General features: G+C 35.6%; 1 protein-coding gene across 3 annotated transcripts in view; it reads left to right on the forward strand.

Moving 5' to 3' along the window:
• The window catches only part of UGGT1 (UDP-glucose glycoprotein glucosyltransferase 1), a 56,507-nt gene that overhangs the window by 11,445 nt on the left and 18,475 nt on the right, over window positions 1-26,587 (forward strand). For 2 of the 3 annotated variants that reach the window (XM_083363377.1, XM_083363378.1), the window contains exons 10-27: window positions 4,669-4,768; window positions 5,668-5,728; window positions 8,405-8,496; window positions 8,617-8,767; window positions 9,221-9,340; window positions 10,847-10,932; window positions 11,642-11,777; window positions 12,818-12,949; window positions 13,780-13,944; window positions 14,309-14,429; window positions 16,213-16,311; window positions 19,583-19,606; window positions 20,083-20,177; window positions 21,698-21,904; window positions 22,071-22,202; window positions 23,728-23,858; window positions 25,203-25,298; window positions 25,620-25,722. In XM_083363377.1, the coding sequence (XP_083219503.1) occupies window positions 4,669-4,768; window positions 5,668-5,728; window positions 8,405-8,496; window positions 8,617-8,767; window positions 9,221-9,340; window positions 10,847-10,932; window positions 11,642-11,777; window positions 12,818-12,949; window positions 13,780-13,944; window positions 14,309-14,429; window positions 16,213-16,311; window positions 19,583-19,606; window positions 20,083-20,177; window positions 21,698-21,904; window positions 22,071-22,202; window positions 23,728-23,858; window positions 25,203-25,298; window positions 25,620-25,722 (2,051 nt within the window). The remainder of the gene's footprint in view (window positions 1-4,668; window positions 4,769-5,667; window positions 5,729-8,404; window positions 8,497-8,616; window positions 8,768-9,220; window positions 9,341-10,846; window positions 10,933-11,641; window positions 11,778-12,817; window positions 12,950-13,779; window positions 13,945-14,308; window positions 14,430-16,212; window positions 16,312-19,582; window positions 19,607-20,082; window positions 20,178-21,697; window positions 21,905-22,070; window positions 22,203-23,727; window positions 23,859-25,202; window positions 25,299-25,619; window positions 25,723-26,587) is intronic. The other variant, XM_083363379.1, reaches the window with a different exon arrangement.

Here is a 26,587-nt window from a genome sequence, read left to right on the forward strand (position 1 = left end):
CAAGATTTGATTCAAAAGAATGCTTTATTAGAAGCAAAAGTATTGGAAATTGAAGATTTAAAAGACAAAATCGACAGTGAACAGAGCTTGGCTCAATTTTACCAGATGCAGTTTGCTGTGAGAATTAGAGGCCTAAAAGAGAATATTAAGGAAGATTTAAAGCAGCTGGTTTCTGAGGCTTTTGAGGGAGTATTGAACCATCCAGCATCTGAATTAAAACAAGGTATGGACAAAGTGTTTCGTGTGAATTCGTGGATTGCTAAACAGAGAAAGTTGCCTAGAGATGTGGTGGTTTATTTTGTAAAAAGGGAAATTAGAGATGAAGTTATACAAGCTGCCTACGATACCAAAGTTGTGATTGCTGGTCAACAAGTTTTGGTTCTAAAAGAAATTCCTCCAAAGATTTTAAAGAGAAGGAAGGATTTTATATTTCTTGTGCAAGAGCTCAAGCAAAGAGATATAAGGTTCAGATGGGAGATCCCAGCTGGGTTGAGCTTCATGTATGATGGCAAAAGGTACTGTTTGAGTAATGTGAAGCAAGCGCATGATTTTTATAATAATGTCTTGAAAGTAACCCCATCAACACTTCTGGAAGCTGCAGAGGGATCTGGAGAAGGAGAACATCAAGAGGATGAAGATGCACAGATAGACGAGAAGGGTACAGGAGGAGTTCAAGCTGCAACTCTTTTGGATGATCTTAGAGAACAGAGGGTGACGCGTGCTGCCTTAAAACGCTCAAAAAAGGAAAAAAAATAAGATCAGTAGAAATCTATGGAACTTCCACAAAATATTTATAGTTAAGTGGTAGTTGTGTTTTTTTTAAAAAAAAAAAAAAGTTTTGGGATGCTATGTATGGTAATAGATTTTTTTTTTTAATTTGGAATTAATGGACAACTTACTACAGAGGAAGAGGAAGAAAGTTTTGTGGGTTAATGTGGGTTAATTTGTGTAAGAACTATTTATTAATGTGCAAATGAGAATATGTTAAGGTAATAGTGAATTGTGGAAGAATATAGATGGGAATGATGCTAGTTTTCTTTTATTTTAGTTTTTTATATATATTTAGTATTATTAAGGATTGGTTTACTATATACAAGCTAGAGAGTGATGGATTTTAGAGTTTATAATTGTTAGTATATGATTGTTTATGATTGCCTTTTAGATATATACCTTGTATTTTGCTCTGGGAAGTCGGGGGGGGGAGGGGGGAGGAGGGGAAGTGGAGGGGGGGAGGTAGGGGAGGGAGGAGGGGGAGGGGGAGGGGGGGAGATAGGGGGGAGGTAGGGAGGGGAGGAGGGAGGGGGAAGGTGGGTTTTTTTAAAGGAAAATTGTATTTTATAAAACTTTTCAATTAAAAAAAAAAACAAATTGATATATATATATTCTATTTTTACAAACAAGTGCTTAATAGACAACATGTTGACTGGGTCCATTAATAATTCGGTGGTACATATAAGCTTCTTCAATCTAAATCCAATATTACACCATCCAATACCTCCTCTCTTCTTCCGGTAATAAACATTTTTCCACATTAAGCAAATACAATTCTTATTGTTATTAATAGATATACAGTTGAATATCAGCATTTATTACAGTTTTCTAATAGTATCAATGATACCAGTTTATAATATCTTTTCTAACCAAAAAATATCTTAATTGCATTTGCACTCTATGTCCATTTGTTCAGTATCCAATTTCACTTTTTTTTACAGTTTTAATTTCCCATCCATATTCAAAATATCCCATCATTTATAGTTTCAAAACAAGTTATATTTGGGTAACCAAAAGCTTCCCTTATTCAAACTTCTTAGCATTTTCTTCTTTTCATGCCAAATTATGATATTCTGATTACCAATCTTATCTATCTAGTTATAATATTTCTATTTCTAGCAATCTATTCTTAACCATATTCAAACATCTAATCCCCTCTAATAGGTCAAAGCTTCTGTTTTCTTCAGTCTTACTCTAGCTTTCTTCCTTTGCCAACTAACTTCCCAAGTCAGTGCATTTGGATCATCAAATAATTCTTCCTTTATTTTTGTGCATATTATTTGGAGCAAAAGGAACAATTTAGTTAAAATATTTTTGGAAGAGCTAGGCCATTGATATTCATTAAACAGCCTCCTTCCTTCTCCAATTCCCCACAGTTCTGGTAATAGCTGTGTCTTCCATTCCATCGGCTTTCCTTCGTTATCCTCCAGTATGCTCTGAAATCTTGGTTGATAAAATGTCTTTTCCATTTCCAATATTATTGTTACGTCTTCTAATTCTTCATTTGTCTGAGTCTGGCTGTTTTTTCCTTTGGGTCCTCCATATTTGGGTCAGCTTTCTCTAGTTTTCATTCTATTTTCTGAGTTGCTAGTTCCTTCTCTGTTTATTTTCTGGATTTGTAGATTTAAATTAGAAAATTGTTCTTTAATCTCCTTTGTCTTTTAATCTCATCATGAGCTAAGGCAATTGTTTCTTGTATTAATTTCAACATGGAGAGAATTTCTTTCTGTGATTCATCAGTATTTTCTTGGTAGTATGTCAAACAGAGGCTTCTGGAGACAGACATTAAGGATGGTTTTTTTACCATTTAGAGCTAAATATGGATCATCCATTTTATTTTTTGTAAATAGCTTTTATAGAAATCTGTTTGAAAACGTAGGAAGTTTTAGTTAATTGTTATTGGAGCTCCAGATTATCCAACCAATTTATCAATCCTTTCTTAAACCTCCCCTAAGCAAATATAAGTAAAATTCATTTTTTTCTGTCCAGTGGGAAATATATCCATTTTGTCCAGGGAGAAGAAGGAACTATTAAAAAGTTGTTTATCAGTCAAGATTTATAATCCAAAATGTTCCATCATATCAGGCAGTAGTGTATATTTCTTCTATAGGAAAATAGTTCCACAATACAGTTCTGAAATTTAGACAAGCCAATTTTAGAATAGTTTATTGTCTCTGCCACACAGATAAGCAGCCCCCAAGCCTTTTCCAGCTACAGTCTTCAAAAGTAAAAGCTTCTAAGGCCAGCCAGAGTCTTATCTAAATCTGGGCTTCGAGCCAGGTTTTTTTTTTAGGCATAATAAGTTGTAGTGCTGTAAATTCACCACTAGATGTCATTGACGCTATTTTCCAAGGTTTTTTTATTTTTTAAATCCAAAACTTATATTGCAGACTTTTCAAGTCTCTTAAAAAAAAGGTCTTAAAAGCACTTTTAGTCCCCAAATTTCCAAGCCATATATATATATATATATATATATATATATATATATATATATATATATATATATATATATATATATATATATATATATATATATATAAATTCCAACTTAGTCTTGTAGTTTTCTCCATTTTCCCCAAGTAATTAAATCACCGCTTTTCTTTTCCTGAGGGAATAGGGCAGAATTTCCCCTTCCCTCATCGGGGTGAGTGCTTTGGGCAGTTTTTCAGGAAGAGGTCTTAAAATTGTAGAGAGGATCAGGTCTCACCCAGCTTCATCCACGTTGCTGTAATGTTGCTTGATAGTGCTTATTGTCTTCCGTTGTCAACAGCTTAGGACTGGCTACACAAATGTAGTCAGTCTTTCCTCCGCTGGTTTGGAGGGCTTCCTCGGATCAAACAGGAGGGCTGCCGCCTCCCTCTCCCACGATCAACAAGGGGCCCCTGCTTGCTTGTCACCTCTATGGGGCGACTTTCGGCCCTTTCCAGGGTCTCCCAGTGGGGCAAAATCGAACACGAAAGATGGAGCCCCATCTTTCTGAGTCTGGTTTGTCACAACGTCAAAACCAGAAGCCCTTTGATAGTAGTTCTGTAACTTCAGCACAAAGTATTCTTGTGACAACAAAATTATTCAGACATATAAATGTGTTTGGAAGTGATGCAAGATTTATTTCTGCTATAAACTGAAACTTTGCAGGAACTCAGACCCAGCAGATATTGGCAGACATGTGAAGCCATCTTAAAATGTATTTAGAATATGCTAATATTAAAACATTTGAAAAACAGCTTGTTCGAAGCTATTTTAAAATGCAAATAAGAGCATAGTTTATATAGTAATAGAAACAAATACAATAAGTTTGTGATGTGTGGGCGTGCAGGTGTCAAGGCCAAGTAGTTCTTTTACCTTATTAGCCAAATACAATTTAACAATTGTCATTTCTTCCTACTAAGGTATTCAAGAAGATGTATGTAATCAAATTAATAAAATGTTTACTTGCGTGCTTGTGAAGTTTGTTGTACTATCAGAGAACGCCCTGTGATCATATTCAATAAAGCAGCTTCAAAGCACTTTTTAACTATTGATTTGTAGTTAATTGGAATTAGGTAGAAAATCTTCCATAGAAAGATGGGGAATGTCACATAATTTATCTCTTACAGCCACATTAATACTTCATAGTATATAATATTGTTCATTGTGTTTATCCTAATGTGTTTAAGAATATAATTGAAATAGGTACAGGTATGCTTGTATTTTTTCTTTGGGTGACCTTTTTGGGATAAAAATACAATTTGCCTGTTTTTTTTTAGTATTTAAAAAGGTGAAATGATTAACATACTAGCTTGGTAGAGTGAAAGTCCCCAAGTATGAGTCCATTAACCATGTGAACATTCTCATCAAACTTATATTTTTGATTTAAAAGAATTAGCTTTTGATTGAACCAGTTGTCTTCATTTATAGATTTAAGTTTCCAAACTGCTGCTCGTATTCTGGCTGCTCCCACAATGGATGCTTTGACAGTCATGAAAGATCTGAGTCAAAATTTTCCTACAAAGGCTAGGTAATTATTCTTGTTGCTGTTAAGTAGATGTATAAATAATATGAGTTAAGAGGACAGAGAAGAGTCTTCATTGTAATATATTAAAAATATTTTGGGAGATGTAAAAATATTGAAATTTCCCTTTGACAGTTTATCTATTTCTATTTGATCAGCCCACCCTATGTGCATGATGGACCCAATTGGACTTAAGAAGGAGCTTGGTGGTGTTCCTAGGGTTATGGTACATGGTTCAGCCAAGGCCTTAGATGCTGCTTGGAATGAGAGGGAGGCAATAGCTTTGGACTGGATTAGACCCATGTACTCTCCTTATGTGCTTGGATTCAGAAAGGCTCTGGTTTACAGAGGAACACTGGGTGATGAAGCAGTATAAAATGTTCCTAGCGCTTTGCTGAAAGAAAACAAAGAATAAACCCAATTCAGTGCAAATAAAAGCTTTTCTTTAGGATTTTCCATCTTTATTATGTCTGGGGAGAGCCAACGAGGAATCTTTTTAGGATAGTCCATTCCCTTGGGGGTAATCAGGAGAAATTCCCTCCTTGAGTAATTTCTATTCCTTCCTTGGTAATGAGGCACCAGGCATTTGGTTGAATCCTGCAATGCCTTTTTATAAGAGAGAGTGGTTCTGCTTGCCTCGAAATATGTGGTGGTTTGCTTCCTCTTGAAGAAGCCATTGCTGGACCCAATGGATCTGGACAATTTTTACCCAGCCTCCAACTTTCCCATTTTAAGAAAGGTTGTTGAGATTAGCTCACAGTTCCAGAGGACTTTGGAGGGACTGGATTATCTGTACCTCTTTCTGGTCATAATATTGAGATGCACTTGTCAGTAACCTTAATTTAGTAAACAAGAACAAAACTGAAATGGGATAATGATTTAATGGACAATTTGGTCTTTTGTAGGGGAATAACGAAGACAGTTGTTCCTTCAGAACTGAGATCAGAAATTGAAGAGAACCAAAAGGTAAGAATATACATGTAGGAATATATTCATAGCTAAGAGGGGATATGTCCTAAACCAGGGGTCGGCAACCTCGGCTCTTTTATGACTCGTGGACTTCAACTCCCAGAATTCCTGAGCCAGCATAGCTGGCTCAGGAATTCTGGGAGTTGAAGTCCACGAGTCATAAAAGAGCCGAGGTTGCCGACCCCTGTCCTAAACAGACATTAAGGTGAACTAGAAATGTAGTTATTGCTAGATTCCTGCTCTCCCTTTCTATCAAGGCAAGTTTTTATACTGTTAAGTACTTTCAAACAAATAGTTCTTTTAAGAATAGATTGTACTAATAAAATGCTTACCACATTTTATATTTTTAAAATTTCTTCAAAGCTTGTTCAGATGTAAGAAAAGCAGAATAATTGCAGTGTCTCTTTTCACACAAAAATATTGCTCAATGACACCAAATACCAAATTACCTTTTTCTAATATATGGATGTGAATTTGAGGATTTGTCATGTAAAATCTTTTCTTCCTAGTATTGTGGTATATAAAATCTAAATAAAAATAAAACATTTTGATTCATTTCCCAAGAAACATCAATTAAAAATATCTCATACTATTTCTAAATGCTCAGAAATAGTGACCCAGTGTATTCATAACTACCGTAGTTTGATTCTAAACATTTCCTTGGAGATAACAGTTAGGGGTTTCTCATGAAAAACCTATATTGTACCATGTAAGATGAAAGCTAGAAAGTTTATTCATTTAAAAAAATAGTGTTGTGACTAGTTTTTTCTAGTAGATCATAATACAGAAATTGATATTGTAACATTTTTTCCTTTAAATAAATTCCCCACTTCTGTCAAGGCTTATGGTTCAATGTGAACTGTTACAGGATTAATTCAATACAGATCTAATTGGCAGAATAAATACTGTGAACCCCTTTCCATCTATATGTTTATAGACTGTCCCTTCAAACCAAAGCTTTCTTTTGCCTGACAACTGCTGCCTAATATTTGTTTCATTTTTTTGTTCTGTCACTGTGGGAACAGAGTCTGTGAAAAATACTCAGGGACAAAACTATTTAATGAGCCCTCAAGAGTCCTATTCTAAAAATAGAATTACTCTAGAGGAATTGAATTGACACAACACTAAGGAAATAAATTATGGGACAAACTTAATATAACTTGATGTCTGACCAAAATGGGGCAGTCGTTTATGATTGAGGATATCCTTTTTGACTTGCTTTAAATCAGCATTTAGTCAACTGAGTACCATCCAGATAGAGTGGAATGTAACTCTTAAAATTCCAAGTCAGATGGCAAAAATATTGCTTTCTTTTTTGCTTTCCAACTTCCTTGTAAAGTTGAAATATTATGGCCAAATTCATCATTTTATCTGATTTAGCTTGCATATATTATTTATCAGCCAACATATCAGATATTGTCATTCATGAAAGCCTGTGCATTTGTATAGAATACCTTGTCTTCGTGAATAAAACTTTTCTTTTCCATCAGCTATTTTGCAATCATCAAGGCCATTTAACTATTGTTAGTAGTCATAAATCTTAAAGCTGTTTGGTATTTTTTTTCTTTTTAAAACTATTCTCAGTCTCTGCTCTGATTATATTTATTTCAAATAAAAATACCTACGGTATTTATTTTTGTGACTATATTTAAAAGTTTAAATGTTTTATTTACATGCCCGTGGGTAAGATGATGCATAGCCTTCTCCGGTCTGGTATCTTGTAGTTATATTGGTAAAGCTACTGTATGGTATTAATACTTTGGGAGAATGCCAGGCATGAAAAGGCTGAATCGAGTCTTCCTTCATCTTACTTTCATATGGGCATATAAATTGAAATCTTACAAATAGTAGCAATAAAATACATAGCAAAGAGGGAGTATACAAAAAGTTAACTTCTCTATGCTGACATGATAGTGAAAAAGATCAGCTGCTCGCTTAAAAGTGAAAATCAACTTGTGATTATTATGACTCACTACAGACAGCAAAGAGACAATGTGGCTCAGTGGGTTAGGACACTGAGCTTGTTGATCAGATGGTCGGCAGTTTGGCGGGTTGAATCCTGAGTGCCGCGTAACAGAGTGAGTGCCTGTTACTCGTCCCAGCTTCTGCCAACCTAGCAGTTTGAAAGTACGTAAAAAATGCAAGTAGAAAAATAGGGACCACTATGGTGGGAAGGTAACAGCGTTCCGTGCGCCTTTGGCGTCTAGTCATGCAGGCCACATGACCACGGAGACGTTCTTGGACAAGCGCTGGCTCTTTGGCTTTGAAACGGAGATGAGCACCGGCCCCTAGAGTTGGAAACGACTAGCACGCATATGTGGGGGAACCTTTACCTTTTACAGACAGCAAGGTTATTTTAAAATGTTTTCACCCATTATTCTGTTTCTGCAGAAAGCCAAACCATTTATTTCACTATGCATGATCAAAGCTGATCTACCGTATATTGTAATTTTATTAAATAGTAGGGGAAAAAAGGCAAAATGAATGAACTCTAAATGGGAACGCTAGGCCAACCAAGCCCAAATCCCTCAGTGTGGATGAGAATTACATTTAAATGTATATGTATGAACAATTTGACAGCTTTATGTGTGAACAGTTTGAGAAAACTAGACAAAAATGGCCAATTTCAATTCCTCAAACTGTATTAATGGCTTTTCTGCATTCTTTTTCCAGTACTTCAAAGGGACTTTAGGTTTACAATTGGGAGATTCGGCCCTATTCATCAATGGACTGCATATAGATCTAGATACACAGGATATATTTAGGTATGAACTCTTCAGAATGTTCCTTCTTGCTTACAGTTCAGTATAATAATTCTAAAAGGCTATAGAACATCAGTACCCATGTTTTAAAATTTAATGTGATCTGATTTGTGATTTTTCTAGCTTATTTGATGTCCTGAGGAATGAAGCTCGGGTTATGGAAGGGTTGCATAGTTTAGGAATTGTTGGGCATTCCATGCACAATGTGCTGAAGTTGAACATCCAGCCATCTGACTCTGACTATGCTGTAGATATCAGAAGCAGCGCAATTTCAGTAAGTATATGCTCTGTCTACATTATGGTGATGTGATAATTCTAATGGAATTGCTAGAACTACAATAAATTCTTTGTGCAGTGAATTTGCACTTTAGCAAAGAAGCCCCAAGAGCGTGCAACGTTTTCAGCAAAAAGTTTGCTCTGTGGAATATTAAGACAGAAATACTGGGAAAATAATGCTGTATTGCAACATTACAGTATTACATATGCAATGGTATATAGTCACACCTAACATTTTCATTTAATATCTGCTGCATTTCATTATTTCATTTAAGTGGAATCTCTAAACATGGTATTTAGGTAAGTGACAAAATTTAGCTCGCCTTTCTCTGACTTAATATCTTCCAATAATATTGACCTATAATGGCCATGCTAATGGGAATATGGAGTTGTGCTTAATGGATCTGCTTAGAAAGGCTAATCTTAATCTTGGGAATTTGTTCTTTTTTAGTGGATCAATAATCTTGAAGTTGACAGCAGATACAATTCCTGGCCTTCCAGTGTCCAGGAACTACTTCGTCCTACTTTTCCTGGTGTGATCCGACAAATAAGAAAAAACTTCCATAATTTTGTGAGTAATATTAGTTTACACTAATTGTATTCTAAATACCTAAGATAAGATGGGTTTATATTTGCTTATTTTTTGCCTTCTAATAGTGCATTTGAATTAGATACTGGAATATTTCAGTTTTATTCTGTATATTCATTGTGCTCTTGAGGCTTATTATAATTTTAAAAGATGACATTCTTTCATGAATCATCTAGCAAATTTGAGGGAACAGTGCACCCAATATTAACCTACCATATTTTTCCATGTATAAGACACTATTTTTTCCTGCAAACACCCTGTTCAAAAATCTGGTGTGTCTTATACATGTGCAGCCTCTTATACATGAAAAAATAATGGTAACCTCTGCAGCCCAGGGCATGCCTGTGTGAGTTTTTTCCATGCCGCTGCCATACCACTTGATGCAGGTGTCAAGCCCCTGTGGGCTTGCCACTAACGGGAGAGGGCAAGATTGTCAGATGGCAGTGTCTGGAGGCAGCGAATGGGACCAGCAGCATGGATGGCAGCGACAGCCCTTTCCCTCCCTCATATCTGTATGCTGGCCGGGGACCCTGTGGAACACAGCTGCAAGGCCGTCCTGCTCGATAAAGCGACTGGCCAAACTTCTGTATTTATTGGCTCAGCTGTTCCGTGCTCCGCCGAACAGTGATCGACGCAGAGAAACGGCAGGGAGTTTAAAAACCTGCCTTTGCTTCCCTTGCCTTGTCATGCCGGTGCTCACGCCGGTTTGTTTACCAGGGTCGGAAGGCTGCTGCTGTGAACTGACTATGCATGCTCATCGTGTCGGATGCTGGTTAGGTGGGTGGGGGTGGTGGGGCCGGCCGGGAGGCATCTATTTAGAGCGCTGGGAGGCGGTTGCTCCCAGCGCTGACTGTTCGCTGTAAGCTTGGAACTCACATGCCAGAGCGTCTTATACAAGGGTGTGTCTTATACACGGAAAAATACGGTATGAAGTTGGATAAAACAAACGTCTGCATTCGTTTATTTGCTTGTATGAAATATTTAGCTAAAAGGAGAAAATGTGTATTCTTCTGCATTTAGTTAATTACACCTTTCTTACTAAACTAGGAAGTATAGTTAGTAACTGCAGTGTTATATTACGTCATTTTAATTCTATCCAGAGTTCATTGCTCTAGCTGTCAGAACAAATCCTTGTTTACAAGGAACAGTACAAGTACAAGTTTCCAATGTCCAATTTCCCTGTTAGCCATGTGGAGAAAGAAGAGTATATAAATTTAGAAGGAAATTGTTGTTCATGCCATGGATTTGTACATTGCTTTAATTTGACCCTTGGACCTGCATGCTAAAGATCTAATTATTAGACAACTGAAGCCCTAATTTAGAAAGCTTTGGAATTTGGCCACACTGGGACACAACTGAATATTAGGCAAACCTGTTTTAAATGTTAATATATTTTGGTTTATTTGCTTTTGCTAGACCTAATTGTACATTGTACTCTGTCAGAAGTATGGAATGAAATTCATATTCATAATTTTGTTATACTTTCAGGTGCTTCTCCTAAATCCTTCCCATGAGAGTTCAGCAGAATTACTAGGTGTGGCTGAAATGTTCCTGTCTAACCATATACCACTGAGGTAAAATTGCGGCTTTTTTTCATTCAGAACTTTTATGTTTATTTTTGAAGCTGAGTAATATTCTCATCTATTCCATTTTTGATCCCAAGAAAAGAAAACATTTCAGCATGTTGAAAGTCTCATTAGTATTTATGCAATCTTCCCACATCCTTTTCCTAGCCATCTGGGAAATATGAAATACAACCCTTTTGATTTTGTTGACAAATGAGAATTATATATATATTCTGATACTGATTTTAGAATTCTTGTGCATGCTCCTGACTGTTTATTCAGTACCGAAGACAGACGTCGTCGTTTCCTTCAGTAAGAGTTAAAATTAACCTTAAAACATTTTCCCATGCCTCACTATTTCTTTGTGTTGCTTTTGTTATTGTACTAGCACATGATTTGGTCTGTCTACAAAGGTATCAATCATATTTAAGGTAAACTAGATTTTATTCCAAACTCAAGATTTCAATATTAATTTGATGAGAGTTCCAAATTTTAGCTATGTATAACTTTCAGAGTACTTAACATATTTGATAACAGCAGACGTTAAGTGATTTGTTTATGCTTGGTTGATCCCTAATCATTCCCATTCTCTTGATTGATGTTAAGGAACGGACAGAATTTGCATCTACCGAAATGATGGACATTGCCATTTAGTCATGTAGCAATAGTGTTCATGCTTTCAATTCTTGATTATGATTTAATCCTTTTTTTAAAATAGGATTGGTCTGGTCTTTGTAGTTGATAATTCTGAAGATGTTGATGGGTTGCAGGATGCTGGAGTTGCTCTTCTTAGGGCATATAATTATATGGCAGAGGAAGTAGATACGAATTATGCATTTCAGACAATTATATCTGTGAGTAATCTGTCCCATATTAATGTAAATATATGTCAATTATTGTAACCCTTGGTTGTGATGATGAGAAGAGACACCCAAGTTATCTCTTTGGTATTATTAGGCTTGTTTGTTTATTTCTTATAATCAAATTTATATGGCTGCCCACCTCACAGATAGTGATTCTGAGTAGTGTACAACAATCTTAAAGAGTTAAAGTCAATTTGTTCCTAAAGCCTATTTGTTTCTGAAAGGACTTCCTTCTGAAAAGGCAAAGCATCTTTCTTTATTCTTCAGGATAAACTAGACTGCCTGTGATTTCTCTAAGAAAAAGAGATGTAATACTACCCAGTGCATCTTCATTTCTCCTCCTCATTCTGTAATTACACTGATACCAGTGAAGGATATACCTTTCAAAAATCTGTTAAAATTTCTCTGTCTCTTTCAGTTTCCATTCCCTTTCTTCTTTCCTTCATTGCCATTATATCTATGCTATGAGGTTAGCTATCTCTTGGACAGGAATCATATGTATTATACAGAAGGGAATATTTCGATCTCTCCTAACTTTAATGGTGTTTATTTTCACAAATGATTACCTACTAGAAACACAATTAAATTAAATTAACTCTGTTATCTCTTTATGAGATCATACTAGACACTTCCTTCAGGGAAAAGTAAGAAGATGGAAAAAATGTTTTATCAATAAAAACTTGTAAGAATTATAACAAGAAAGTGTTTAATGCATTTAATATATTTATGTGTGTTGTGTGATACACTAATTTTGATGGTTAAACAACTTTCCAATAAATCAGATAATAAAGGTATTGTGTTCCTATACAAAATGCCGAACATGTTTATGAGATTAAAAAGATAAAATAGTCCTACAATGTAATAATAATATATATTACTGGGTGTGGGGGAGTGAGTAAAAAACTAAGCATTAGCATCATGGCCAGTTTTGAACTATTGGAGGAAGAGAAAAAGTGATGCCAACTAGGTGTTCCAGGAGAGATATTTCAGTAATCGTCTGAAGATTGTGTATTTCACATTTCCCTTTATAGATGTATAATAAAGTGAATGCAGGAGAAAAACTGAAGGTGGAACATGTGGTTAGTGTTCTTGAAAAACAGTATCCTTATGTAGAAGTAAACAGCATCTTAGGAATTGATTCTGCCTATGATCAGAATAGGAAGGTAAGGAATTCATATTATTATTACTATTTATACTTTTTAACATCAGTATATAAAAGCATACATATGGATAGTTTAGATGTATATGAAAAGAAAATTACTTTTATATGCCTGTGGTAGCATCAAAAATGAAAGTTAGTTAAATAACTTCCTGTGTGGGAAATAAAGTATAGGTATTTAGTGAATATTATATATTCATTTAATTATTATAATCAGATGGAATAAGAAGTAAGCAGTACAATTATCTTCTTTCATTACTGAAGTTGGAAAGCCATTGTGATGAGTTAATAGTGTGCATGGTACTTGAGACCAATGTTCCCCAAATGTATGCCACCCCCTCCGATATGTTGGTATTATCCATGATAATTGGGAATTCTTAAAATAGTAGTCCCATGACACCTGGAAGGCATTAGGTAGGAGAGGTCTGGGCTTTGAACTTTAGGGGAATTATTTTAAAAGTTTATTTTGTTTATTATATAGCGGTAGATCAGTGCTTTTCAGACTTGCCAACTTTAAGATATGTCGACTTCAACTATCAGAATTCTCCAACTAGCATTTCAACACATTTCTATACATGATACTTGAGCAGAGAATTATTTTATAAAATATCTGTTAATTATATAAGGACCTACTAATTCAATTGACTATCTAGTTTACATATAGAATATTTGTTCCAGATGTTTGCATTTAAATTAGATTAAATGGATAAATAATACTGCATAAAGTAAGGATATTGTACTATGTTGGTACAGTTTAGTCATAAAAACTATTAATGGAGTATGTAGTAATAGAAAATAGGAAAGTCATTGTACTTTGTCTTCTGTGTATTTCAGGAAGGATATAGTTACTATGAGCAGACTGGTGTTGGTCCTCTACCCATTGTGCTTTTTAATGGAATGCCATTTCAAAAAGAACAACTGGATCCAGATGAACTAGAAACAGTAACTATGCATAAAATCTTAGAAACTACTAGCTATTTCCAAAGAGCTGTGTACCTGGTAAGTTAAATTTCTGATTATCAGGACTTCAAAAAATTCATTGAATGTTTTTGTGTTACAGCTTATTTTGTGTTTCCTAAAGAGCTTTAGATCTAGATTTGTCAAACAGTCTTTATTGTGCTACCAAATATTTTTAAATGGAGCATATACAATATACAGTATATCAAAAGTAGTTAATGTGATATGAGATAAGCTATTACAGAAATAAAACAGCATTTTAGTCGATGTACAAAAATAACGTGGCAACTTTACAATAGTGGAATACAATATGTAAACGATTTTTAATTTTTTAAAAAAACTGATTTTTTTTATTATTCTGATTTCCCAAATAATTCCAGCATTTTGATTTTGATCTGTGTTTCAGGGTGAATTGTCAAATGATCAGGATGTAGTTGAATATATCATGAGCCAACCCAATGTTGTTCCAAGAATCAACTCTCGGATATTGATGTCTGACAGAGAATATCTAGATTTAACTGCAAATAGTAAGGCCAATAAAAAGCATTTCTAATAAACATGATTTGGAACGCAACAAAAAAAATCATTGTGTCATGTAGTGTTCATAAACCTGCTCCTCCTCTCCCAGTTCTAGTTTAATCATAAGGAGGCAACTGAACGCATAACCCTTCTTTGTAAACCAATTGCAATTGTTCCTTTATTCTGAAAACAAGATATTGATTAGCTTACACTATAGAAAACCCAGGATCAGAAACCCTGATTTATTGTTTAAACTATTTCTATTTCTATTTATTAAATTTTTATACCGCCCTTCTCCCGAAGGACTCAGGGCGGTGTACAGGGCAATAAATATCAAAATATACATACAAAAGTTAAAAAGAATTAAATAATTATGCCCAATATAAAACAATGATTAAAAAATGTAGTTTGTCATAGATTAACTGTAGTTTGTCATAGATTAAATGAAATAACAAACAGGCGCTATTTTAAAACAAAAACAATATTTCCAAACTCTTATTGTAGCCATAGTAGGTGAAGAGAAGAAGATATGTATGATTTGAGAGGAATTTAATATTTAGCAACGATACCAATACTTGAACTGGGGGATCATCTAGGCTCTCTGAGCTTGGTTGTTTTCTTGCAGATGTTTCATTATCTAACTAGGCCAGGGGTAGGCAACCTTGACTCTTCTTTTATGACTCGTGGACTTCAACTCCCAGAATTCCTGAGCCAGCCATTGCTGGCTCAGGAATTCTGGGAGTTGAAGTCCATGAGTCATAAAAAAGCCAAGGTTGCCTACCCCTGAACTAGGCAATATCATATGTGCTAGAAGGAGTAAGGTTTTGTCTCTGTTTATATACAAGTGGCTTACCCTGTCAGTGTTGGGGAGGAGTGTTCTTGGTGATGCCTTGATTAGGCTGTTGTTTATTATTAGCTTGTTTGTCTGAGTTAGTATCCTACTCCCTTAAAGTGCTGATGATGTTATCTAGTTGGGTAATGAAATGTCTGCAAGAAAACAACCAAGCTTAGAGAGCATCACATTTGGACCTAGGATCTTGACCAAGTTGTTACAATGACTCCACTTCTTGAACCTCATTGAAACCGTATTATAAATGGGTGAATGGATAGATTGAAAACAGTAGAGAGTAACTTGTAAAGGGAATAGAAAATAGAGTGGAAGTATGTGTTGTATATTTGTTTGTCTGCCCTGATGCAGTATTATGTAAACATGTACAATCTTTTGCCTGTCAAGGAATGTATTATTAAAATATTTTTTTTCAAGACTCAGGAGATAAGATTTCTTTTAAAAAATATTTTTTATCAAAGAAGTTTTCAACAGAATACCTCTTCAAATATGTACGGGATGCAAAAAGTTCCTTCGTACATATCTAAAAATGTTTAAATGCACACACGGGGTTTTTTATTCATTTATTTCCTACATGAAAGTCTTCATATCAGCAACAGGATATCACACAACCTTCAAAAGCAGCTCTGGGAATTTGAGAAGAAATTAAAAGAAAGCAGAGGGTAGAAATATTTTTATGAATAATTGTCAATTCCACTTGTATCGCAATGATTGCAGAATGTAAATCCTTTCACATTTGAGGAGGTGTGTTTGCATAAAATGCATACTGTACAAAGATGATTATAATTTTGCCAGATCTATAAAATCAAACATTAAAATGTTGATATGACCATCTTTGTGCTTATAAGTGGTTTGTTGATAAGGTGTCTCATTTATTCTAGTTGCTCATGTTAAGTTAGACATTTCTATTCTTGAGAATAATCACAATTGGGTTTTTTTCCTAGATAATTTCTATGTGGATGATTATGCTAGATTTAGTACCTTGGATTCCAAGGACAAGACAGCTGCTATAGCCAACAGCATGACTTACCTAACTAAAAAAGGTATCATTATGAATTCTTTCTTTGTCTTTGGGTATTGCATCTGATGAAGAAAATACTTATACCATATTATGCACAGTTGTCCTTTGTTGAAAAAACTAATGAAGCCTTTATAAGTTTTCTGGCGACTCTTTATGCTAGTTTAAAACATATTTCCCTCTCAGTCTTAGTACATAACCACTTTCATTTACATTTAGTAGTCTGTGGAGCAAAATATAAAAAGTCAACCTGTTATAATCTGTTTATAAATAATGTAATTATTACATTAAACAATCCAAATAATTTAGGGGGGGGGAAAGTTTCCATTGCAAGGTGAAATTATTTTCCTCTGTCCTTTTGTCTGCTCTACCAGGGCTCCCCAAACCCTGGTCTGTGGACCACTACCAATCGCAGCCCAAACCAGGCCACACAAGTGGTGGGTGAGCACGCAAGTGCACAAAGCTCCATTTGCACAAGTGGCAGGTGTGCACACAAAACCATTCCTTCCCCCCTCTGCCACCGCTGCTCATGGTCCATGTAGCCTGGAAGGTTGGGGACCACTGTGCTATACTATACTATACTATACTATTTTTATGTGCAACACATAATTTCCTGTCACTTCTTTGCTGCTCTGCTGTTATACATTTGTGTCTGTAAACCCTGTGGTCAACTGCCAACTCTGTTTATCAATAAGTGTTGAATTTTATCTCTGTTACCCATGTTGGTTGCAGTCATTGCAATCTGAAACTGAAAAATGAGGAATTCTGGGGAACCAATGCACATATAGTAATTTTATGCTAGATAAGCTTAGCAGTTCTTCAGAACAAATCCAGACTTCTTAAACTGACTGTTCATATTCTGCAATAAACCATTGCATGTTTTAAGCATGATATGCTGATTAAGCTAAAATGGCTGAGTTCACAGATTGTGCTAGGCCAAAATATAGTTTGGATTTTGTGTGAATGTAATCATTTAAATTGTGAATAATATTGTAATATTATGTGTTAATAAACCAGTGCAAGTAATTCTGATTCATAGCCTAGGATAATATATAAATCTTACCAGTTATTACAGTTATGGCACCTACTTCTCAGAGTAGCTGATGGGCAAACGTTTTGCATAATAGAAATTATTTTATTGTTTATTGCTGCTATATGACTTCCTTTCCTTTCCTTTCCTTTCCTTTCCTTTCCTTTCCTTTCCTTTCCTTTCCTTTCCTTTCCTTTCCTTTCCTTTCCTTTCCTTTCCTTTCCTTCTTTCCTTTCCTTTCCTTTCCTTTCCTTTCCTTTCCTTCTTTCCTTTCCTTTCCTTTCCTTTCCTTTCCTTTCCTTTCCTTTCCTTTCCTTTCCGTAATATAATATTTGATAATTTACATTGATATTTGTATCTGAGATGTTTCTGATTTAATTCTGTTTCCTACATCACCTTGAACATTTGAGGAAAGGTAGTAAAGAAATTCAATAGTTCAGTTAAATTAATATGCCCATCCAGATTTTTAAATATCTATGGAGATTTTCAGTCATTCAGGTCATAGTTATCCCAAAGATGTTTTTTCATGAGGCAACTGGTTTTTTTTTTTAAAAAAAGAAAACGTTTTGCTTCTCATCCAAGAACCTTCTTCAGCTCTGACCGGATGGTGGGGAATGGAAAGATTTATACTCCTGCAGACAGCTTTCATTTGCATTCTTTTAGTGATAATTGTTAATGGAAGTTTATCTGTGTCTTCAGGGTCACCTGAGTAGTGCAAATGGCTGTGGAGCCTTCTTGGAACTGTTGAAAGGATTATATTGTAGACTAGAGGTAGATGATGTCGTATCCCTTTGTTGAGAGACGGCTGTTTAATTTTGACATAGATGGCCTCTTTGACCCCTCTTTCAAACCAGCCATCCTGTCTGTGCAAAACGTGAAGTTTGCGGTCTTCGAAAGAGTGGCCTTTGTGTTTTAAGTGCAGATGGACTCCTAACTCTTGTCCTGATGGGTTTGTTCTCCTGTGTTGTGCCATACATTGTTGTTCCGTTTCCCCCAATGTAGATCTGTACATTGGGGAAACAAAACAACAACTTCAGAAACACTAAAATAATGCAAATGAACAGCTCTCTGCAGGAGTATAAATCTTCCCATTCCCCCCCCCCATCCAGTCAGAGCTGAAGAAGCTTCTTGGATCAAAAGCGAAACATCTTCAAAGAAACACAAAGTCCAGTTGCCTCGTGAAAAAAGCATCTTTGGGATCCAGATTTTTAACTAGCAACTATATTAAAAACATTTCATCCAATGTCTAGGGGACAACATTTAAATTATGGGTATCCTGAACTTTCTCTTTTTCTCTCTTATTCTATTATTGTTACTCCTTGAATGAGTTTTAGTAATGGAAGTTTGAAAATATAGATGAGAACTGGGGAGTTGTTACTCCAAAATGTTGTCTTACTTCTGCGGTAGAAATGAGCTTAGGCCAATAATCTCTCTGTTTTATTTATGGAAGGAATAGTTCAAGTTTAATTAAAGGAGGTAGAGTTAAGACACCTCTTTAGACATGATGGGACTGTATTTTTGGAGCGGTAGCTAGTCTCATCCAATAGAGCATGAAATTGACTGGCTAGCTTCAGATTAGGTTTCATTACAGAAATTATTTTACTCACATCAGTGAGTCAACCTTGCTAAAACAGTGGACCATCCCTATGTATGATTTTGTTCCTCTCAAAGACTTTTAATATCAAATATGGTGGCTAGTTATACCTCTGAAAGCCTCTAGTACGGTGGGCTGCAGATTCCACGCTAGATAATTGTTTAATAGAAGAACACCTGAAGCAAGAAGCTTCTTTTAACATTAGGGATAAACATTCCTGCAAATTGTGGCCAATATTTCTGGCAAAGGAAAGGCAACAATTTTGTTTGCTTTCTTTGGGAGAAAAGGGCAGTTTAGGCTACTGTCTTTCTTCCTACTGAAGGAGAAAAATAATTTTAGTAAAAGGAGTTCAGAAGTGCATCTAAAAAAACCAGAAGTCAGATGGTGCTGCTAGGGAGGTGTATGTGGAATTTGAGGTGACAAGAACCTGATAGATAATTGTAAAGAAAGAAATATGAAATGTCAACCTGATTTCAGATCAGATATGATACAGCTTTGAGATATGGAGGTTTATTTTCCATTTGCTAGTAACAAAGTCATTCTTAGTTGATTTGCATTTGAGTTGGTTATAAGTGTACTATATGCCCTACAATGGCTGTTGGATATTTAATGAGGTCAATTCTGTCAACTAATTTTATGTTTTTCCACTCTTTCCTGTTTTACTTTTGTCAGGAATGTCCTCCAAGGAAATTTATGGTAATGACCTTGAGTGTTTGTTTTTCTCTCTCTCACTTATATTACTAATTTTAATCCTTTAAGGGGTCTTTAAGTCTTACTGGCTTAGGACTTATTGCGAATGAATCATTGCATATTGTTTTTAAGAAATCTTTGAATAACAATTTGAATTTATAGTATTCATATAAAAATGGATCTATTAACTTTCTTGCAGGTTTTCTATGTTGCTTTTTAAAAATATTCTGAAATTAGTGGTGTAATAATAACTTCATTAGAATAATAACTTCATAAGATATCACATGCACATGCTTATTTTTAATTCTTTGCAAAATAGGCTTGATTTAAAATAAGTAGTATTTTTCATAAATACTAATAGCTCAATAATTTTGATATTGTCTAAAAATTGCTTTCTACACACTGCATATGCCCAACATGTGCATTATGCATTATGACAGGATCACGTTCAATTTTTTTCCTTTTATCTTTTTCTTATGCAGATGATACTTTTGTCAGACCAGTGACATTTTGGATCATTGGAGATTTTGATAAACCATCTGGAAGACAACTATTATACGATGCTATCAAACACCAAGTATGCAACTAACACCTTCATCAAAGAGCGAGGAGTGGGGGAAGACTTGAGTTTTACGACTTGTTTGATTTTTGAAGATAGATAAGGAAAACTGTTGGGCTTTTATATTTTCAAACGGTTCTTCATTCTGCTATGTTCATTGGCTCCATTTCTACAACTGCCTTCAATCTGCCATTTCTTCTTACTATTTTTTAGATTTTTATCCTTTTTTTATAAATAACTCAAGGCAGTGAACATACATAATATTCCTCCTATTTTCCCTACAACAATAGTCTTGCTGAGATAGGTTGGGCTGAGAAAGAATGAAGCTTGATTTAGAGTTGCCCACAACTGCACATAGGTCTTGCTGCATACCTACGCTGTGAAGGGGTTGATGGATAGCACAGTCACTCATGCACTCGTGACCTCCCGTTTGGACTACTGCAATGCTCTCTATATGGGGCTGCCCTTGAGGACTACTCGGAGGCTCCAGCTAGTGCAGAATGCAGCTGCGCGAGTGGTGGTGGGAGTTTCCCGATACTCCCATGTAACACCTCTACTCCGTGAGCTGCATTGGCTTCCAGTTGTCCTCCGGGTAAGATTCAAGGTGCTGGTTATGACCTATAAAGCCCTAAATGGCATGGGTCCGGGTTACTTACGGGAACATCTGCTGCCGGCATCAACTTCCCTTCGTCCAGTGCGCTCCCACAGAGAGGGCCTCCTTAGGGTGCCATCGGTGAAAGAGTGTCGACTGGCGGCCCCCAGGGGGAGGGCATTCTCTGTGGGCGCACCAGACCTGTGGAACCGTTTACCGGTGGAGCTCCGGACGGCTCCCGACCTTCGCTCCTTCCGACATGACCTAAAAACATATTTATTTGAACAAGCTGGCCTGGTCTGATGGGTTTAGGGGTATTTTAACGTTTTGTAATTTATTAAATTGGGCTATTGTATTTAATATTTTTTAATTTTTATATATTGTATTTTACTGTATTGCCCTGTACACCGCCCTGAGTACTTCGGGAGAAGGGCGGTATAAAAATAAAATAAAATAAATAAAATAAACTAAATAAATAAATAGCGCAGGTTGTAGATGTCTGCAAATAGGCATATCTCCTAAATCCCAACTGTGTGTTGTGTGGAGGTGCGTGTCCTATGTTTTTGATTGGCTGATCTGACTTTCTCCTTGAGCCCCCCCCCCCAGGCAGAATGTTAACATGTGCAGAAATATAAATGCAACTTTGCACCTATGCAACCATCCCCGAACGACAGACTCAGGTGTTCCCTGATGTGCAAGTGATGTAGAAATCTAATCCAGGCTTAATTGCCAAAGTCACTCAGCTGATTTTCATTCTTAAGGTGGCATCACAATTCACAGTCTCCCAGTTTCTGGGCCAGCATTTTAATCACTATACCAAACTGGCTTGTGATCTCTGTTAAAAAAATAATAATGCTGATTTGCTGGTTGTCACAGCTCTTTCTTTCTTTCACTTAAGAACTGTAAAATAACACATTTTTAATCTGCAATTCATTTTCTTCTGTAGAAGTCCAGTAATTTTATCCGGATTGGTGTGATTAACAATCCCAGCGAAGACCCAGCAGCTGAAACCACAATTATTGCCAGGGCCATATGGGCAGCCTTGCAGACACAGACATCAAACAGTGCCAAAAATTTTATCACAAAATTACTTAAGGAGGAGAATGCAAAGATGCTGGAGGCTGGAACAGATATCACAGAATTTGCTGTTGGAGTAAGTGTTGAAGATGGCCTTTTTACTGTAAGATTAGAAACATAGCAGGAATAATAGCAAAACACAGCAACATTCTTTCTAAATTCCAGCTTCCTTCTGAAGTAACCAGACAGGATAAGATGCATCACATTGTCTTTTAATGAAATATCCCTTCCCCCCATTTTAGGGTATGGAAATCAATACATTTAAAGCAGCTCTTGATGCTCCTGAAGTGGATTTTATTCTTTCACATGCTGTGTACTGCAGGGATGTTCTTAAACTGAAGAAAGGACAGAGAGCTGTGATTAGCAACGGAAGGGTGAGCAAATTATATTTATAAAACAAGCAGTGCTTTACTTGCAGATGTCTTTGGTCCTAATGTGGTACTTTTTCCCCCGCTACACAAGAGAATGCTAATTTTGGATTCATTTTAATGTAAATCAAACTCCTGACTATATTTTTAAGTCCTCCTATGGGGATTCTGAAAAGATAAAATGGGCTTCCTAAAATGGAATTATTATGTATATTCTTTGCTGCAGTGTATGTTTATAGCTTTTCAACTGTGAATCATCTAGCTCTGAACTCGAAATTCTGATGGCCTATTATTATTTATTTATCTGTTTATTAGATTTAACCTCACATAGTATAATAGTTTCTTGGCAACTTACAAATTAAATACAGAAATATAGAAATACAACAAGAGATCTAAAACCCATTAAACATACAAAACCTAACGAGATGTTATGAAACCAATATCCTTTGGAAGAATTAAGTCTTTAACATTTTTAGAAGGTGGTCAAGATCTTCTAAAGCTCTTCACCACTAATACCAAAAAACACTTCTGGGTTTACCCGATCTCCCAAAATTGGAGAACAATCATCTGCTTCTCCCTGCATGAGTGTAATAATCAGACCAACGTTTATAGGCAAATGTGGTGTTGTAATCTGTGGTAATATGTTCCAAATCCAACTTGTTGGTGATTATTCAGGATGGCTTTACAATAGCATTTATGTGAGAATATTTTGTCTTTCGTAACTAGTTGCTCCAAACAGATCCTTTGGGATATTAAGATCTGCTCAGAAATAACTTAATAGACTGCTATAAAGCTGAAGGCATATCCCTTCCTCCTTATACCTGGTCCTCCCTCAATTATTTTCTATTCCAGACAAAACTCTCTTATTCTCCCAGGCATTTTACTTTCTCTTTTTGTGCTACATTGTACTTATGCCACTGCTCTATTTTCCACACTAACAGCTGTTTAAATTTACTGTTTCCAGTGCTTGTATTATATTAAGCTATTGTAGAATTCATTTATTCTGCTGTTCCCAGCTTCATTCTTTAACTGTTGTTTGATGTTCTGTATTAAAAATACATCTTAACATATAGCAATGAAATGTTTCCGTATTTTTCACTAGCAATGGTGTACAGTAAGCAATCAATGTAGAAGTATTTGTTTGTTCGTAACTATCGTGAAGGACTACCAAGGTAGTTAATAACAGTAGTGACCAAACCAAAATAAAACCATTGCATCAAATAATCAAGCAGCATATTGATCCTGCAGGCAGCAAAAGCTGGTACAACTCAATATCAATGAGCCCTAATACTGAGAGAAACTGAACAAATATCTTGAAAGAGAATATTCTTATGCTTTGGTGACATAATCAGAATGGTCCCGTTTCGTATGAAATCATCTGATATGGCAGGGTAGTACTGATACTGATCTAAATGAAATATTGCCATTTTTTACTATTCAAAAAAAGCTTTGCAAAGTGTATATGTGTTGTATTCCCAATGCATGTTAAAATACTGTGCATGTTGATCATACCATTTCATCTTCATTTCAGATTATTGGTCCGTTGGAAGCTGGGGAGCTTTTTAACCAGGATGACTTCCACTTGCTAGAAAATATTATTATAAAGACATCTGGTCAGAAAATAAAATCTCATGTACAACAGTTAGGAGTGGAAGAAGATCTGTAAGTAAAAATTGAGTAGGTTTTGGAAAGGAAGTGGAATTCTTCACTGAAGAATGTTGGTGGTTTCAGTGTTTATGGAATATATAAGAGACATTCTTCCTATATCGTGCCCCCCTCCATCCATATAATGGTATTTGGCAGTTGTGTATTAAAAAGAGAAGAATAAGGTCTTTGGCAAAACCAGGGCTTATTAGGCGGAAAAAGCACGGTATATTCTAAGTTTATTTTGCAGATACAGAAATATCTTTAAAATACAGGTGATTTTAAATGTAAAGAGACTGTATCATAAGATTTTAACTTACATTGATTCTGTTACTTTTATTTACATTTTTTCCTGTTAGCTCAATATCCTTAATGTGATAGCTGGTATTACAGTTTGTCTCCCAGTCATAGTATTTAGAAGAACACTTGACTGAAAATATTTAAACCTTATTTTATAATAAGGTTTTATAACATTTATTATATTTTATAATAAGGTTTTATTTTATAATAAGGTACATGAGCAGATAGTATAAAACATGATGCAGGTAGTCCTTGACTTATGTCCACAATTGAGCCCAAAATTTCTGTTGCTAAGCAAGACAGTTGTTAAGTGAGTTTTGCCCCATTTTACAACCTTTTTTGCCACAGTTGTAAGCAAATCACTGCAGTTCTTAAGTGAATCCAGCAGTTGCTAAGTGCATCTGGCTTTCCCGTTGACTTTGGCAGCTAAGGGGGTTAAAAATGGTGATCACATGACCCTGGGACAGTGATCATAGTCATAAAGACATTCCAGTTGCCAAGTGCCCAATTTTAATCACGTGACCATGGGGATGCTGCTGCAACAGTCATGTGAAAACCGGTCATAAGTCACTTTTCAGTGCTGTTTTAACTTTGAATGTCACTGAATGGTTGTAAGTTGAGGATTACCTCTACATTGCTTCTTTTTGAAAAGCATATAAAAACCAACTTCACTGTTCACAGAATGAGTCTCATCTCTTATTCCCCCTTTGCCTTGTAGTTTTCTGGTTGCCTTAAGTTGATTTTTTAATTTGCATTCTAATGGCTTCATCCTTCTTCTGGTCCTTCCATCCTCCAGTATCCCTGTGTGCCCCTCCCAAGCCAGCCGTCAGAGCGAGGGAAATGAAATAGATATCTCTCTTCTAAGCAAGCAAAGAGAAACAGCCAGTTTGCTTGCATTTACTGCCACTGGATTTCATACATAGATTGTTTTATCATTTACAAAAGCAGCACTTATGGTTTGTTTTTGTTTTTTTTTGTTACTACATCTCATCAAGTGACCTTTTTAACGAAAATTACATTGGAAGAAAACATTGGCAGGATGGTCTTTTTCTCTTTCTTCAGTGCAAGTGACCTTGTCATGAAGGTGGATGCTCTTCTGTCTGCTCAACCAAAGGGAGAAGCCAGGATTGAATACCAATTCTTTGAGGATAGATACAGGTAAAATAAACTGTAAGCGTGGTTCTTAATTGGTCTTGTCTGTCTGCCAAGAATAATATGCACTCAGGTTCTATAAAATATAAATAATCCTGAAAAGATTTCATTCATTAGAATTTCCATGCATATTTTCTTCAAAAAGTGTTAAGGAAGTATTTAAAAGATAAAATAGTAATGGATTATATGTACAGATGAGTTGACTCATTAACTGTTCTAAAAACAGAATTCATAAATGTTTTAGACTTGCTGATTTTTCTGTCATAGACTAAAATAAAAATCAAGATTACACATACTGTAGTTTCTTTTTCTTTTTTCTTTTTCTAGTGCAATTAAGTTGAGACCAAAAGAGGGAGAAATATATTTTGATGTTGTGGCTATTGTTGATCCTGCCACTAGAGAGGCACAAAGACTTGCTCCACTGCTTATGGTGTGAAATTATTATTGCAATCATTATTATTATTATTATTATTATTATTATTATTATTATTATTATTATTATTATTATTATTATATTGATAACTGAAAACTGTTTGAAATATTTTGGTGAGTTGTGGATGTTCCTTCTTTGACCAGCAGAGGAAATAAGCTTCTCATTTTATAAGCAATGTGTGAAACATCTTGTAAAAGAATTCACCCTTAACATGCAAAATATACAATTATCTTGCCTTTTCTTAGCTTATTGTGAGTAATAATAACTCTTAAGAACACACTTGTAAAGCTTTAAACCAGACATGTCAAACTCGTGACATCACGTGCCATTGCGTGACGTATTGGAGCTTTTTCCCCATTGCTGGCAATGGGGTGGGCGCGGTTTCCTTGTGACGCGTCTGGCCCACGGGCCGGCACTTTGACACCCCTGCTTTAAACCAAAGAGACCTACGATGTTAGATTTAAAAGCATTATATATTAATATGGAAACTGCTGAAATACATAATTAATGACCTGTACAAATCCTTTGGAAGAAGTGCTTTATTAAATTTAAAAAAATTAATACAGATGTACTTTCCTCCAGATTTGACTTTCTGTGTTTTAAGCCAGAATCTATTCTCCCCTGCACATCTGCTTCACTTAACTGAGGGGAGGGGGAAGCAAGGAGGAGAGCCTGAGCATGCAATTGCATATGGAGACAGGAGTTCCTTTAAGAAACAGCTGTATGAACTTAAAAAGATGTGAGGCTGTTTTAGAGATTCAAATGTGCTCCTTTATGTTGCACAGTGTTTCTTTCAAGGGATTTGCACAGCCCACGAAGATAAGAGATTTGAATTAAATTGAACGCATTTGGACAGGACTTT

Source organism: Vipera ursinii, assembly GCF_947247035.1.
Source record: "Vipera ursinii genome assembly, chromosome: 5".
NCBI lineage: Eukaryota > Metazoa > Chordata > Lepidosauria > Squamata > Viperidae > Vipera > Vipera ursinii.